Here is a 17,131-nt window from a genome sequence, read left to right on the forward strand (position 1 = left end):
TGGAATCTGTTTCTGGCATAAGTTTCTGCATCTCTATGATAACCAGTTGCAAAGAATCTTTTACAAAGACACAGAAAAGACCATTTCCCCCTTCTTTGCGTGGCAAACTGCACCCTGCCTAGAATTCCGTCTAATATTCCACAATTAAAAGTGCAGAATCCTTTTATCCTCCTTCGCACTGATCGTCATCGCCCTCTCTTAAAAACTCAAAGCGAGCAAGAATGAAATGCTATTGGCACAGCTAGTGGCCCATTCCTCTTTCAGATTGTAAAATAGGGCAATTTATCAATACCAACCTACTAGTTGAAGACGAATGCTAGAGGACGCCTTGGGAGCGTTCAGCTCTACCTCCTGCTGGGCTTGTGAAAGATTGCTCCTCCCCCAGCAAGATGTGTTTATGGATGTGAGGGGAGGAGTAGGAACTAACCAACTTTAGAATGGACTATGCCTCTCTGGAAATCTGCCCACAGAAGAGCTTCTAGAAGCCATGTGCTCCTGGAGGAAACGAGACATAGCTGGAAAAGTTTCTTCCTTTTTTTATTAGTCCTCTGCCATTTCTTTATCTATCTGTGTGAAGCAGCTGCTCCTATTTGGAGTCTGAACCACACCTTACTTGGAAACAGCATTAGAACTGAAGTGAGCTTGAAAGAGAAGAATCGTAAGAAAATGTATTGGAGGCAAAATACCAGGTAAGCTTGGATTGTTATACTCGACAATCAAGTCGCATTCCGTCATGCACCTTCTATCTTTACATACCCAAAGATAAAATCGTAATCCACGTAGAAGCAAGATATATAACATTTTGCACATTTTGGTTCCAGTGAAAGTAAAATATAATTTCCAGAACATTGGGACTATTGCCCTTTTTTATAATATAGTGCTTTGCTTTGTTAACAAGGCTACAAATGTGATTTTGAAGCAATTATCTCAGTGACAATAAGAACAAGAATAGAACTATTTAGCTGGGATCTTATAGCTGTGAATAATAAAGTTTCATGCTGTAGTGGCTCATCCATACCCTAGGATTGTGTTGGTCTGCTTAGAAGGAAGTCTCAGACAATTCAGTTTGGCTTTACTTTACTTTGTCCTAAGTGTGTTTAGCATTGCATTGCTCACTCGTTTGTCTGTGATTAAGTCTGCCTTCCTAAATAGAATTATCCAGTAGTAAAACTTACTGAATTCTGTAGTAGTCGTTGTTTTTTGAGTAGACTGAATGACCTTTTTCTTGCATCCACCTTTTTCCATACTGAACTCATGTCTGTCTGTGCTTTGCCTCTCCAGGTTTATTTTAACAATAACTCTGGTTTTGCAGAATATTAATTTTGGAGAAGGTGAGGAATTTTCCCATTACTCGGTTCCAATTTTACTCTCTGTAAAATAGTGCACTCCCTTACACTCTTCTTTCTTTGCATCCCACCAGGCCTTAGAAAACAAGATGACACTCATGACACTGAAGGAAATATGGATGCCATCATTCAAAAGCACAGCGCAAAAGAGCAAGCCACCACATTAAAAGTCTTCAATGTTATGAATCAGAGCTCTGAGTACAAAAAGCAGATGAACTCTAAGCCAATTGTACCTTTCACTGGCCTAACACAGAGTAAGTTACTTTCTTTATGCTTACGTGCTGCCTAAATCTTGGTATCTGAATTTATTATAACAACAACTGATTTCTCCTACCAAATGCCTGTAACGCTATCAGCTGACATAGTATTAACATGAACTTAGCAGAGAGAGGCCTGGGTTTAAATCCTTGCTCTGCCATGAAATTTATTAGCACAATCCTATACATAATCATTTTGTAAGACTCTTAATTCTAGGCATAAGCTTGCAGACATGATGCTTTTGGAATAAGCATCCTGTTTTACCTTTGTCCACCTCCCAGGAATGCTGTAAGGATAAAAGGTATCTTTTGCTCTTTGCAGAAAAGATGCAATAAAAATGATACACATGAACAATTGTGAGTGTGTCCATTGGGAAATCTGTTGTCACAGCTTCTTACTTACCCTAAACAATAGGCAAGGCAGAATGAGATTTTTTAAATTACACAATTTATATACTGCCGAGCTCCCAACAAAATAGGATTCTGTGCTGTCTTTTGATTAGTAGAATTTATGCAGTTCAATTATAATCCTGTGTAATTGTCTTTACATTTAATTGGGAGTTGGCCAAAATCTTATGAAACCTGTGTAAATAATATTGCTAAGGCTTGTGCTATAAGCTGCAATCCTATGTACACTAAATTAGATTCTACTGAGTCAGTGGTGTATTTTTTTTAATACACAGAAGCTACTCTGTAAGCAGTTTATTCTCTATATGTTTAGGGTCCCTGAGATCTTCTGATATCATGTTATGCTTAGGATTATAACCGTGGCCAGTTCATACGTTTCTTCACTTGGAAATCTAATGGGGTGACAAATTATTGTACTTTTCTGGCACCATATCTGTAATGAGCTGTGACAAAAAAGTAAGACCCAATTGCAGTTACATCTGGGAAATGTTGATCCCCCTGTATCCAGGACTGACCTTAAAAAAATACTCATCAGCTCTACAGTCACATTTGAAATAACCCTTTCTGCCAAGCAAATTAGGAGAGATGGGTAGGTTGCGGGATAAGAGATTTATTATAGTTAGTGCATGAATATATATTTAATTTTATTTGAAAACACTGTGTATAGTTTAGCTAAAATAATGTGATAATCTTTGCACATTTAGCAAGAGACGATGATAAAATTCTGGTTTTCTTTCTTTGGGTAAATATCAATACTGCTACTTTGAAGAGTGAGTATGATCATCTTCTGCTAGAGTGAAATATGCAGTTTGACACGCAAGCTTCTGTAGTAGAAGTCATGGGGTAGTGTTTGGCCATGCAATAATCCCTAGCAGTTTGCTTTTAATCCTTATCTAAACAATCTGGGCTTAACTGAACAAACACTCTTAACAGGCAGCTAATTTTATTGTCCCCTTAAGGCCAATAAAACCAGGCCTTTGGCAGCTAGGGAGACTTCGCAAAGCAAGTGAGAAAGAAGGTTCAAAGAAGTCAGTTTCTTTGTCAACTATGGACTATTCATTTTCAGGTCGAACCCTGAACCGGCACTGCTGTGAAAATGGAGGAACCTGTATCCTGGGCAGTTTCTGTGCATGTCCCAAACACTTTATTGGCAGATACTGTGAGCACGATGAACGGAAAAGGTAAAGAAGGTATACATTTTGGTGATTTTGGTTTGTCAATTAAACATGGAAATAATGTTGAATCTTCTGATTTGTCATTGGCAGCAACTGTGGCCCATTCGTGCATGGAGAATGGATATGGAAAGGTTGTCAGCTATGTCGATGTGGTTATGGCATTCTTCACTGTTTATCTGAACAAAGACAAAACTGTGGTAAGGAGAAGAAGCATCACTGGGGGAAAATATGCCTACAGTTGTTGATGCAAAAAAGAATCAATACTCTTATGATATCTGAAACATGAACACATTTATAATGGCATAAATTACTCTGCAGTGTAGTTTAGGTTATTTAAATGTCAGACTCGTACTTTTCATTACGAAATACTAAAGGAACTATTACATGAATGATTAGGGGCTACTCTGAAATGTTAAATTTCTTCACTGAGTTAAAGTCCAAATATGGTTGCTGAGAGTTTGTTGATGTCGTGCTTTGTCCTATATCCACTTCATCTGAAATGCTTTCTCAAATGTCATAGCATTTGTCTCTATCAGAGATTTTTTTTCTCCTCTCCAGTTTTAGAATAGCCAGGCCTTCTAGATCAGGCGTGGGCAAGAAAGCACCTTTCAGATGTTGTGGACTATGATTCATAGTTGGTGGCCTAGGATTGAGAATTTTAGAGCCACTCATCCCAATGGCCTTAACCCCCCTCCCCCCACACACATACATACTTTAGATGAGTACTTGAGAGAAGCTATCCAAGGTTTCTTGTCTACATGCATACTTTATCTTCTGACTTCTATTTCCAAAATGTAGAAAGCAGTTTCAGGAAACAACAGGCTGGGAGAGAATTATGTCTTGGAATCTGTAATTCAGATTAGATTATCATAATGGTCCCTTCAGGTTTTGAATACCCATTGTTTTTTAAAGGTGGCTTATACAATATATCTCTCTTATTCAAATAGCTTATTGTCTTTTCATTGTACATTGAACAATTAGGTTTGAAAAGGAACTAGCTGTACTCTTGTCTACCTTTTTATATGTAAAAGGTGCACTAATTTTGTGATTTTTCTATTTTTACTGTGCATTCCCAAACATGCATCAGCCCAGGGCAGGAGGGGGGTGGGGAAGGAGTAGAAAAAGCCTTTTTTTTTTTTTTTTTGTTGGTACCCTCAAGTCAATTTTGGTGATTTCCTGAACAAATTCCTGCAGTTTTCTTGGCAAAATTCCAAAAGTTGCTTTCCATTGCCTGCTTCCTAGCTGGCTTCGTGCCTAAGGCAGGACTAGAACTCACAGTCTCCTGGTTTCTAGCCTGGTGCCTTAACCACTACACCACACTGGTTGTCTGCAAAAAGCCCTTAGGAAGAATTAACTTTCTCTACAGAATTGGGGTGACAGAACTGTATTTCCAGATATTCCTTGGCAATTGTGGCTTAAAAAGCAGCCATTTTTTTTTCCTAATCTACCTTTACAAACATTATTACAAGCAGCCATTCAGTAGATGAAGCAGAAGCAAGAGAACTTCTTCATTTTTCTGTCTCTGCTGCAGCTGTTACAGCACAGAAGTCTTGCATGCTGGGAGGGACAGGGTGGAGTTGATAATCCCATAGATAGGATTATGTTGCTAAGAATAAAAGAGGGTTTATTTACTGTATTTTCTATACTGCAATAAGTGCATAACCTTTGCAAATCACTGGCTTTCTTTAGGCAGCCTTGAAAGTTGTAAATTATTAATCATAATTATGGCACAGTTGCACAAAATATTTCACTTTATATATCTTATTGTACTAGTTTGCACCTATATGGTGATTGGAATTTAGATGGCAGCTAGATTTATCAAAGGCTTTTTAATGGATTTGGAATACTTTGCATTAGCAGAAATATATTCTTTATATAGACTTTACATAAGTGTTTTCATCTCATACTTACCACACTTGACCTAATGCTATTTTATATAATGTGATCATTTAATTTTGTATTAGCAGTCAGATGGTCAATTCAGGCAGATATTAGGTCAAGCAATAAACCTCCCAAATCATATTTCCCTCCCTCCCTCCCTTCCTTCCTATCTTTACATCAGTGTTGATTCCTGGTGACTGCCTGGACCAGTCCCTGCAGTTTGCTTGGCACGATTTCAGAAGTGTTTTGTCACTGCCTGCTTCCTTGGGCTGAGAGAGAATGATTGCCCCACGATCACCCAGCTGGCTTCATGCCTAAGCCCAAACTAGAACTCCCGGTCTCCTGGTTTCTAGCCTGGTGCCTTACCCCACTGCACCAAACTGGCTATCTCAAATCATCTCTTATATGAAACAATCTGTAGGAATGTCTAGTCAACGTATGTTGCCATTTTTAAATGTAAGCAAAAATGTTCTCATTATATAGAATTTTTTGTAAGCCATTTGTCTAGCGCCACTTTTCTTAATCTAAATCCTCCAGTAATCATGTGAGGAATGTGTATAATTGCTGATGAGTTCCACTACAATATTTGATGGAGTCTTGTCAACATATTTAAATTATAAGTGTTAATCTCATTTTGTTTTCTGTTTTCCTTACCTGGGACAAAAGGGCCAAGAAGTACAATCCATTTTATTAGCAATGCTTTAACTAGTGATTTGTATTTACTTTTGATTGTGGTGTGATTAATGCTGATAAGTTACCATTAGTTGGTTTCAAAGGCCCTGGATGGGTCCCATTTGCACCTCTCCTCTGAGAATACATCAGCAGTTGGCTTCTGCACTACTTCACTTACTATTTTAGTTAAGTACTTCCAGAGGAGCTTGGAGGAAATTACTAAGTATTGTTGAAAGAATTTGCATGCAGATTCCCTTGTTAACTAACTCTCCCCCCCCTTTTTTTTTCTCAGCTATAAATGAAGAAGAGGAGTTCTTCTATTTAACCTCAAATTGTCCAAGATTACAGCAAACAATATGCTTTCTTATTCTCCTACTAGGCTGCCTTTTCACATTGTTTTGCACAAAGCTCTTCTATCAACTGTGAAGCACTCACTTATTTGGACTGGAAATCATGCAGGGATCTGCACAATGTGAGAAGGCTAGAAACAAAGACTGTTGCTTTTCCACTATTTATTTACCTGTTTAACAGGATTGCTTTAGGATTTTTATCTCTTTTCTTAAAATTCCAGTTATATTTCTATGGTAAAATCACCCTGAATTTCCTCATTTTAATAGTGTTTACTATATAATATCAGGAATAAAAGAAGCAGCTGTTTTGCTTGTAAGTATTTATACCAGACATTATCATTCAACCTTTCCATATCTGCTGCCCTCTGGATAGTTGAATTTCAGCTGCCATATTAGCTAGGAGGTACAGAGTTGCAGTCCAAGACATTTCAAGAGCACCGTATTGAGAATGCTTCTGTACCTAGTTGTAAACGAATCTGCATTAAGAAAAAGTAAAATCTTAAAATCATCCAATTATATACTAAAAACACCAGTGGCTGTTCATATATTAGCTCTGTGTTAAACCAAGGTTAAGTTGTTATTCTTGTTAATCAAGACTAAGTATAATATTGCACAAATCACTGTCACAAGTCACTAAGTATAATATTGCACAAATACTACTTCTGTTTGAATCAGATTTAAGCAGTATAATACTTTATCTGTTGCAGTATTGACTCTTCCAGTGGAAGAAAACTTATGTATTCTATGACATTAAAATATTTTAAAATTGTGTCTGTGTGTCTGCCTCTGTGTGTATTTATTTGTGTGTGTTTGTGTGTATATTCAAGCTAAATACACTGACAACTTCAATTTATTAGAGGTTCCTCTTTTTCAACTTCATAATGTTTCTCAGACTTAAAAGAAGTCTGTTCTATCAGTTATTACTGTTACATCATTAGGAATGGATTAATTGGTCTTTTTCTGATTCAGGTCACTTTTATATGTGTTCATTGATAAATAAGTTCCATTCTATGCTTTAATCTGTGAATTGTTTCTTTTCAAAATATCTACATGGAAGTGTGCATTTAATATAATTTTTACATTACTAATTTTTTTTTCCAACCATACATTTTAAATGTACTTTAATACATCTTTGGAATCAAAAATTGCACTGGTATAATTGGCAAATATAAAGGCTTGAAAATCAACATTTAGGTTGTTGTGGACCTGTTATGTTTATATCAGAATTCATAAAATGCAAATGCCTCAAGTCTCTGAAGCTGGGGTAAAATCTCATTATGTTTTTGAAATTTGTTTCAATCCATTCCATTCCAAACAGCCATATGGGTTGGTTGCATTCACACAACATGTTTACTGGGTTTGGTTTTCTTGTCTACATCCTAAGCAGATTAATCCAGAGGACAGACTAATTTATCCCTGTCAACCATGAAGCCTGAACAACTTACTGGAGTTTTAATTGTGTCTTCCAAGACACAGATCTCTAGAGGCCCTGCAAAAATGAGGCCTCGCTGGGAACTTTTATCACTTACAATGACTTTGGGAATTAGCTGGGGAAGAAAGGAATGGGGGTTCAGTACCTGATGGACCTGACCTCAATGAGGCCACCTCAGCTTTGTTAACAAATACATTTTCTAACAGAAAAAAGTGACACTCTCCGACCCATTTTTGTAAAAACAAGTCTCTCCTAATTGATTGAAGGTACCAGAGGTTATGTGTTGCCAGCACAGGAGGAGAGCTGCTAACAGAATCAGGGATGTTGTGAAAACATGGTAACTGCACATAATAAGCTCACTTATTGCATTGATTTCTTTGTAGGTCAGAAATCTTTGATGTAAGTTAATTTGATAGTTATTAGATATTTATATGGTTCCATTCAATAGTCTCAGCCTGTATTACATAATGAGAAATGTCAAAAGTTGACATAGATTAGTATGTCATACATTCAGTTCATCAAGTATGTCTTTTTAAAAAGAAAGAATGCTTCCAAGTTGAACGCTTGGAAGGATTTTATATTTGCTTTGTTTCTTTGGCCCTAGCAGTAATCATGTTTCCTACATGTATCTGTTTCTTCCTGGAATTCTACACTGTTCTTTTCCTCCCCCCACCCCCAAACAGAATTTTTTGCAACTGTGTCCATCAACCTTGCAGTCCGTGTGGTGCATTTGGACAAAAATGAGTGGGCCCGTAGAATCTTCAGCTAGCACTGTGAATTTAACTAGCATACGTGACTGAAGTAACCAAGTTCAGGTTTCTGTTAAAAGAAATCAACAAAAAAAAAAACCCCAGTCTAGATTTGATTTAAGAGGTAGAAGACTCGGGTTGGGGGGGGGAACACGCAAGGAGTAAAAAAGAAACTACGTGATTTTGCAGAAAGATTCACAAAGCTGCCTAAATGGATACAGTCATGCAAAATGTATCAGCCTGGAAATAAGTCGAGTGATTTTTACTGCATGTAAGGTAATGTTTAAATATAAGAAATTACTTCAGCAGCAAGACAAGGATACATAGGATCCAAGAAGTGTATGGTTAGTTGCCATGGTGTTCAACAGTTGCTTTGATACTGAAATGCACATATCAAATATATGTACTGAATCTTGAGAACAATTTTTGTCCCTGAACACATATCTTGGTCTGTTTCATAAGAGGCATGCGTACATTACAAATGCACAGAGGTATCTTACTGAGAAAGCAAAAGGAATGACTGAGGTTAAAAACAACAGGAAAATGTCCCCGCAATGGTGATTGATTTCTGCTTATTCTTTATGTACTTTCCAGCAGTGCATTCAGATAAAACAAATGGTTTGGGTTGTTTTTTTGTTTGCTTTGCAAAAAAAAATTAGTTTTGCTAGGTCCAGATATTCTCTGAATTTCCTCTAAATACAAGCAGGAGGTATTCATGTCTTTTACTAGGCATCTAGTTAGTCATGGCAGAGAGGGGAGATGTGAGCCTTTAGCCTGGTCCACCAGAGCAGCATTTCTGAATCTCAACAACTTTCAGATATGTGGACTTAAGCTCCCAGAATTCCCCAGCTGGTTGAAAATTGCTGAGATTGAGCAATACTGCTCTACAGCATGGGTAGAAGGAATGATAATGAAGGGAAGTAAGGCTCAATGAAGACTTAATGGTGTTAAGTTCCTTACTTTTAAAGACGACACAATGCGATTATTTTGTATGGATTCAAATTATGAGATCTTTATTGAAGAACAAGGCTGGAATAATCTAAGAGAGTCATTAGTTCAAGCCAGTAATATAAAGACTGCCATTAAATTCAAATTATTCCTTTTTAATATTCTCTCTTACTCTCTAGGGTTCATTTGATTTGTATCCTTGTTCCCTCTCTTCCCCTCTCCCATGAAATGACAGAGACTTTGGGCAGCCGACATTTAATTTTGGTGTTTCTGTTGTGTACTGAGTGGTCTGTTAGCATCACCTTGCGAAATTCAGTGTTTATTACTATAAACGGGCCCTTCCCCAAGTAGAGAAAAGGGGAAGTAAAATGAGTTCTCTCTGCATACAGTGGAACGGTATATAAAATAAAAGTCCTTATTTAATTGTGATTTGAAATAAATCCTGACCTTTTTTTTCTGATTGTTTCAGTTTTCTTAAAATTGTCAGGCAGAGACAGGCCAATGAGATGCATAAATTGTTTTGCCCAATTTAAACCAAAAACCTCCTTATCTGCAGTTGATCAGTCATGGAATTTCTTATTTGAGATTTATCTCAGGATATGATCCTTTTCCCCTTGGATAGCAGCCAGACCCATTGATATAATCTTCCCTCATGATATTTGCCAGATTAGACTACCTACTTTTGTAGAAACAAGTCCCCCTCCTCCAACTCCCCATCATGTGTCATTGTTTACAGAGGAGCAGACATGTCGACTCCAATGTCCCCAGCAGGGGCCTAATTATCCAGGCCTCTGTTGAGGAATTTATATTCTGGGGTTATGAATACATGGCCGGAGAGGTAGAAATTACATTTTTTGAGCCAATTAAATTAGTTCTTCCCTCACCTTGAAGCTTTTCCTTAAGAACACAATAGCTGTGCATTGGTTATTTTTGGGCAGAATGATCGTGCATTTATTATTTTTTGCATATAATCTGCACAGCTTCCCCCAAGGCTGCATTTCTGCTGTTCAGATGTCTCCCTTTATGGACACTTAATGCACAATGTATTTTGTAACTGGGAAAATGCAATCCTAGTCCAATCTGTAACCAACTCACAGAAAATAATGTATGCAATGAAACATCCTTGCTTCATCAATAGGATTCAGTATTTGAGAGCAAATTGCAAAGATTGTGCTATTAGTCTGCTTCTGTTAAATTGTGGCAGATTCAGCAGGAAATTTTGGTCTACAAGCATATGCATAGATAATTTACCCAGGTAAAATATGAACAATAAGAAGAATTGCCATGTACAGATCCTAGCTTGCTCAATAAAAACTAAATGGCGGAAGCTTTACGTACATTAATAGACCCAGATTGGAAATTTCCTAAATCTAGCATTAGAATGTAAATAGCTATCATTGCTCAAGTAAATTTTTATTTCTAAGTTTAGCTCATGATGAGCTGATTGAATCAAGTTAGAGGTTATTTCCTGTTGTACTATGAAAATTAAAGTAATACAACTTAAGAAATCATGTAGTTATGTGTCCAGGAAGCTATTGACGTCCTGCCTACCACATGCTACTCATCAAATGGACACTGTGCTCAATCAAGAAAAAGCCAGAGCAACTCATCCCTTAGACTCCAGTGTTCAGCTATGTCTGTATAAAAAAATAATAGATGTACACAACAGCCTTCTTTGGGAATCCTCTGGGTTATATATGCAAAATGTGTTTATTGGAAGCTTTTTATAGGGTTTCAAGTATTTCTGTTTCTGTTCAGACTAATGGCATTTAAAATATACAGATATATACCCAGGTAAATATGGATGAACATCTATCTCCATCTCCTTTCACACAGGGATATAGTCTTTGACCACTAGCAGGTGCAGCATGACATCTATAATAGATACTCATTATAAATCAGCTGTTTAGTAGACCATAGCCTCTGAGTATATAAAAAAAACATGTCTCTGGTGCAAAAACCAGCCTGCTCCAGGGTTGAACCCATCCCAATTCAATTTCATAAAAAAAAAAAAAAAAAAGGATAGCTATGCATGTTGACAGAGGTGAGGAAATAAGGTGAGGAAAACCACACCAGCTCTCAAAAAAATGTCTGCAGAATTTGAGCAGACTGACTAGGTTGGAATGTCTCCACTCTTATCTCTCTCCAGCTGTTCAGGAGTGTAGATAAAAGGAAAGGTTTCTCTGCTACAGAGCCCAAGCCCCTTCTCCTCACAAAGCAAATTGCAAGCACTTGAGTGAGGATTGTTTAAAGCAAACAGTGACGTTTGCTCTACAGCTCTGAGCTTACTTAGCTCAGTTAAATAAGAAGTGTTGGAGCCACCTCGGCCTCTGCTTTCTCACATTCGTCATACAGTACCCACTCCCTTGCCATGTAGCTGCCCTTTGTGGGAGGGGATGGCAAAAAGAAATATTTATCAAGTACTTCACAGTTCCTTGAACAATTTGCTCTTTCACTCCTCACAAGTTACCACAGAGCTTAAACAAATGGCATACCAGGTGATCAGCCTTCTGATTTGGAGCCATCCAGTATTAGTCTTTTCTTTCTCTTCATGTATTATTGCTACATAGTTGTTCCTGATGCTAGATGCATGCAGCTATTCCTACAGAACATCAAGTCCATGAAGGACAAGACAACCTGGGTAGCAGAAGAAAAGATATCCATTCTAACTTAGGCTGTTGGATGTGGTGTCTGCTTGTAAGCTTTATATTTGATTCCCAGAATGGGTTCTTCCATACTATTAATTTACTGGTATACATACACAATATAATCACTGTCATTTTTTTCTTACCTAGGATATAGAGGTCCTTTAAGCTCATAGTTTTAGTGATGGCATTATAAACTGGCATAACAAATTTATGCCACTTTGTTTTTACCTTCAATTATTTTAGCCTGGGGAAAGTGTATCTTTTCTGATCAATGGCACTGGCATGATCTGACCCTATTTTCTATACCATTATATGATCCCTTTGCTGTTTTCTTTTTTTTTATGGTTGTGTATTGCCTGAGAGGTTTTCAGATATGTAAAAGTACTCTAGATGCGTAAAATAAATACAGTGGTACCTCGAGTTACGAACGCCCCTCCTTATGAATTTTTCAAGATACGACCAGCTCCGGCCCCAAAAATTTACCTCGACTTGCGAACTCCGCCTCGAGTTACGAACCGGATCCGCAGCCATTTTCCGTGCTGCCACGCGGTCGCGGCTTCCTGTGGGCGAGATCGCGGTAGCAAGAAGACGTTCGGTGAGGCTTGTGGTGTGTTTTGTGGCGTTTGGAAGGTTTTTGTGGCGTTTGGAAGGTTTTTGAGGTTTAAAAATAAAATGCATATGTTTCAGAACTGTTTAGCCGTATTTACATTGAACCTTATGGGGGAAATTTACCTTGGGGTGCGACCAAATTCGGAGGGCGGATTAGCCGTATTTACATTGAACCTTATGGGGAAATTTGCCTCGTGGTGCGACCAAATTCGGAGGGCGGAACGGATTAACCGTATTTACATTGAACCTTATGGGAAAATTTACCTCGAGTTGCAACCAACTCGAGTTGCAACCAGAGTCACGGAACGGATTAAGTTCGTAACCAGAGGTACCACTGTACATACAGTCCTACTGTTAGTTTCTGGTTATCATAGAAAGAAACAAAGGAAAGAGCATATAGGAAAATAAGGGACAAAAGCCTAAGTCACTCATGTTATTTCTGGACTAAAATTAACATGTGAATGATGGGTCAGAGTTGGCACTCAACATATACTGTATTGGAAAGCTGCTTATGTAAGGTCACAATGCAAGACTTAAACATCTCAAAGTGTTTGGCATTTTCCTTCTCCTAAAATATTTGGACATGATCAAAGAATTATTTATGGCAAAGGCAGAGTGGAAGTTGCTCAAAATTATGAAATTCGGTGTAAAGGTGCACTTCTTTTCAGGATAGGCATTTAAGAGTAGGCCATGAAAAGCTAACAGAGCACAACATATAGTCTTCCTTATTATGAGAGGTTTCTTGGGTCAAAGTCTGGTATATATACATATTAGTCATCAGAAAGATTCTTCTGATCAGTGCTTTTCAGTTTGTCCACCCTCAGGGAACTTTCTTCACACTGATATCTGCAGAGAAAGCTGTGCCTCTGTGGCAGAATTCCTAGAATTATGCATTACAGGAGGAAGACTGATAGTGCTTTAAAGAAACCTTGTCCACCATTGCTTATCTTTCACTGAGATACCTCACATACAGTTCTTAAGGAGCCCTGGGCTTATTGCTATTAGGAGAGTAATTAAATCTATCAAATGAAATTCCAGTCTCCAGGAAAGATCTGTCATTCATCTCATCCTTTCGCAAAAAGGAAATAGTTTTTGCAGAAGGTATGGAAAGCAGAAACTGAGCTCATAGCTGTTACTGGACTATTGGCATCATAAATTAGGGTTTAAAAAATACGACTACAATATATAATACTATATTAAATATAATATGTGTATCTCCTATTCTTGTACTTACATAGTTGCATTTCATTTATGAAATCTGTTCTCATTAATGACCATGCACCAGTATTATCAGCAGACTGAAGTTCCAAAGTGGCTTAATTTCCTCATATGGAATGCTAAATACAGGAACTGATTTATATCGTAAAGACTGAGATAAATTGAGAAAGTGACATGAGGCCATTAACTAAGAGCACATGCATTTTATCTATTTCAAGTTCATGTGGGATGTTCACGCCTCACATCAAACAGTTAGGAAAAATATTTGTTGATATCCAACTCTGTTTTCCATTTGTGATAGGTCCCTGAGGGGATTCTTCTCAGTATTCTTGATGCAGCTGATCCAGCTGATGAAATCATAGGAAAAAGTGGCCTGAACTGACCTTCAAATGATGCTTCATGAAAGACAATGTCTTTTTTTGTTTTTTTAAGAATACTTTAAAAATCAAAACTATGTTCATGAACATGATATTTCAGTGCTCCAGATAACTCTTATTAAGGTCTCAGTGAAATCTATTTATGTAATTTATTCAGAAACAGAGAGTGAAGAGAGAAAATTTTAATCATTTGAATAGGTCCTAAGATTGGAAAAAGGAAGGAAAAGGGGAAAGCCCATGAAACTGGCAGTAGGATAGAAAGATGGAATATAAGACCTTGTGGCATTTGACTTTTTAAAATTTAGGATAACAATTATCCAGAATGTCAGTATTAAATGCCAGTAGCTATATCCATAGAAACTGGTTGGAATGAAATGAACTGTCAGATAATAGAGATGTGCAAAGCTTTGAAGTGGTAATTTGTTTCAATGATGCTTCAAGTAAAACAGCCCTTCAAACCTGCACTGATATGTAAGGCACACAAGCACATCGTTCTAGAGAGCAAAGGGAAACTCCCCCATTACTTCACTTTGAGACTTTCTACACTCAGTTGTGGCACAAATGTGTACCAGCAACTTTTTTTTTCTTTTTTTTTTTTTTGCTGCAGCCTCATAACACTGACTTAAGTCATCCTTAGTTGTACTCATGTTCAAACTGTGCTTTCCCCCCTTATCCCATTACAGATGTTGCTATGGATACAATCTAGCATGCTTGAGCAAGTATTCTGCCCTATGAAATGAAATCAGCTAATACTTATTGGTCATGTTAGACTGGTATGGCATTGTCCTCTTCCTTTTGCCTCCTGGACACACTGTGTTTCAGGGCCATTCTGCTTTGGAGCCGGGCCTTTCAAATCTAGCTCTCACCCTGTGCCTGTAACGGGCAGAAGGAATAACCTAGAGCACTGGCCTAGAGGAACAGAAGGAAGATCTGCAACCGAGACAACAGAACCTGACAGGTTTCCAAGCTAGTCTCCATCTTGGAGACCTGGATCAGCCTTAATGGTAGCTGACTAGTGGAGGGGAAGGCTGCACAATGAAGCAGAGGAGAGAAGGAGCATCTCTCTGCTGCTTCATAGTACAATTCACCCCACGACCCTCAGCTGTTATTCAGGCTGCTTTCTGAACACCACTTTAGTAGAGTTGATATTAGCTTATAGGTGGGCTCCTTTGAATGCATCTACACAAAAAAGTCGTTCAAAACCAAAGTGAGTTTTGACAGATGGTTAAACCTGCCAATCAGAACTCACATCCTTCCTGAGACCTAGACCCAACCCATGTTAAGGGCAGTGATTTCTGGCTGGTAATATTTGGTGGAAGAAAGGGGAGGGAATCAAAACAAAGGGAATCCACCACAAACTATTTGCTGACATCTTGCCTGTTGTAGGATGGGAACCACCACTAGGTTGCAGATTTTAGGTCAACACTTTTTTTTTCTTTTCCTGCTGGCTCAAGCCATGGTGGGTAGCACTTCACTGTGAGGAAGAATACTGTATGTCACTTCCTGGACTTCCTTTGGCTTGTACAAAGGCTGAAAATGCAGCCTATGCATAGAAGCATCTACTAGACGTACTGGAGGAGGCCCTGGAAACAACATGAATTCCCTCAACAAGGCCAGTCCCATACTAACTGCACTTCAGCAAGGTGAATAGAATTGCTTCCAGGAGCAAAGTGCCCTTTTGGGGGTAAAGCATAATTGCTTCTCACAGGCCTATGAAATAATTCAAAAAAGATACGAGAAGAATTGGTCCCTCAGCCCACAGCCCATGCTGAGAAGGCTGTTTCTTTTCCCACTTCCATGCAGCTTAATTAAGTTAGACTGTGAAAATAAAGAAAACATGTATGTAAAGTAGATTCCTGGGCTAAGTAAAGATTGGGGAATGACCCCATGAACCTTGCCTTCTTCAGGGCTTTACATTTCTTGTGAGTTTCCACTAACATTTTTGGACCTGGACTTTCTTTCCATATACCATTTCTGAATATAACTCCAGTGGAAATGTTATGTGTGATTAACAGAAAAGAGTATTATTAGCTCAGGCATAATCAACCAGTGTAGACTGCACTAGTGGAAACTCCTAGAATAACAAGATTCAAATAATAATTTATACTTAAGAATGCTGAATGCTAAGAATTCACATAGGGCAGTAGATACAATGAAGAAATAATGTACTTTCCTTTTCAACAGGAAGAAAAATCATTTTAGCATTCTGCTTAATACTTTGAGTTAAAAAATAGTAATCTTTAGGCATTGGTGTGAATATACAAAAGAGTATTCATGATCATTTTGTTAGTCCTGATGATACACATGTTGCCTTTCCAGTGCATGATCATTCTCAGTCTAAAGAAGAGGGTGTTTTTTTTTGTTTGTTTGTTTATTTCAGTGTTGTCCAAATTTGGCCACTTTAAGATGAGTGGACTTCAACTCCCAGAATTCCCCAGCCAGCATGGCTGGCTGGGGAATTCTGGGAGTTGAACTCCACTCATCTTAAAGTGGCCAAGTTTGGACAACACTGGTTTATTTGGTGCCTTCAAGTCAGCTTTGATTCCTGGCAACTGCCTGGACAAGTACCTACAGTTTTCTTGGCAAGATTTTGGAAATGGTCTGCCATTGCCTGCTTCCTAGGGCTGAGAGAGAGTGACTGGCCCAAGGTCACCCAGCTGGCTCCATCCCTAAGGTGGGATTAGAACTGATGGTCTCCTGGTTTCCCAGTGCCTTAACCACTACACCAAAGTGGCTCTAAAAGAGCGGGGAAGATTCTGGAATGGAAGTTCAAGGTTGTCAGGAGGGGGAGAGGCATTCCAGAGCAAGCACCTCCTCAGCCCGCAACGAGAGTGTGGGAAGACGAAGAGGATGAGGCTGGCCCCTTCCTAGAGTCTCACAGGGTATATCCACTAGTTGCTTTAGCATAGGTTTAGTCTGGCGAGATTCTGTCTCGCTAATAAAGGAACTATACTGGACTGGACTGGACTGTCTCATTGTTGTTCTTGGGCTGGGCGACAATAGCAGAAGGCAAATTTAGATACTTAGAGGACAGTTTCACCGGGGGGGTGGGGGAGGGAGC

The 17,131-nt window shown here is 38.4% G+C and overlaps 1 protein-coding gene across 2 annotated transcripts; it reads left to right on the forward strand.

Annotated features, from left to right (window-relative positions):
• The first annotated feature begins 465 nt into the window (after nt 1-465).
• CRIPTO (cripto, EGF-CFC family member) lies at nt 466-6,854 on the forward strand. Of its 2 annotated transcripts, XM_007429494.4 has the most exons (6): nt 466-689; nt 1,282-1,331; nt 1,421-1,600; nt 3,078-3,192; nt 3,277-3,383; nt 6,032-6,854. In XM_007429494.4, the coding sequence occupies exons 1-6, from the start codon at nt 667-669 to the stop codon at nt 6,163-6,165; spliced, it is 609 nt and encodes a 202-aa protein (XP_007429556.1). In that variant the 5' UTR covers nt 466-666; the 3' UTR covers nt 6,166-6,854. The 2 variants fall into 2 exon arrangements, with proteins under 2 accessions (XP_007429556.1, XP_015743786.1); XM_015888300.3 differs by lacking the exon at nt 1,282-1,331.
• The last annotated feature ends 10,277 nt before the right edge of the window (nt 6,855-17,131 follow it).

The sequence above is a fragment of the Python bivittatus genome, unplaced genomic scaffold (assembly GCF_059951505.1).
Source record: "Python bivittatus isolate LINGU-HERP-01145 unplaced genomic scaffold, Pbiv_v1 ctg000850_np1212, whole genome shotgun sequence".
Classification (NCBI taxonomy): domain Eukaryota; kingdom Metazoa; phylum Chordata; class Lepidosauria; order Squamata; family Pythonidae; genus Python; species Python bivittatus.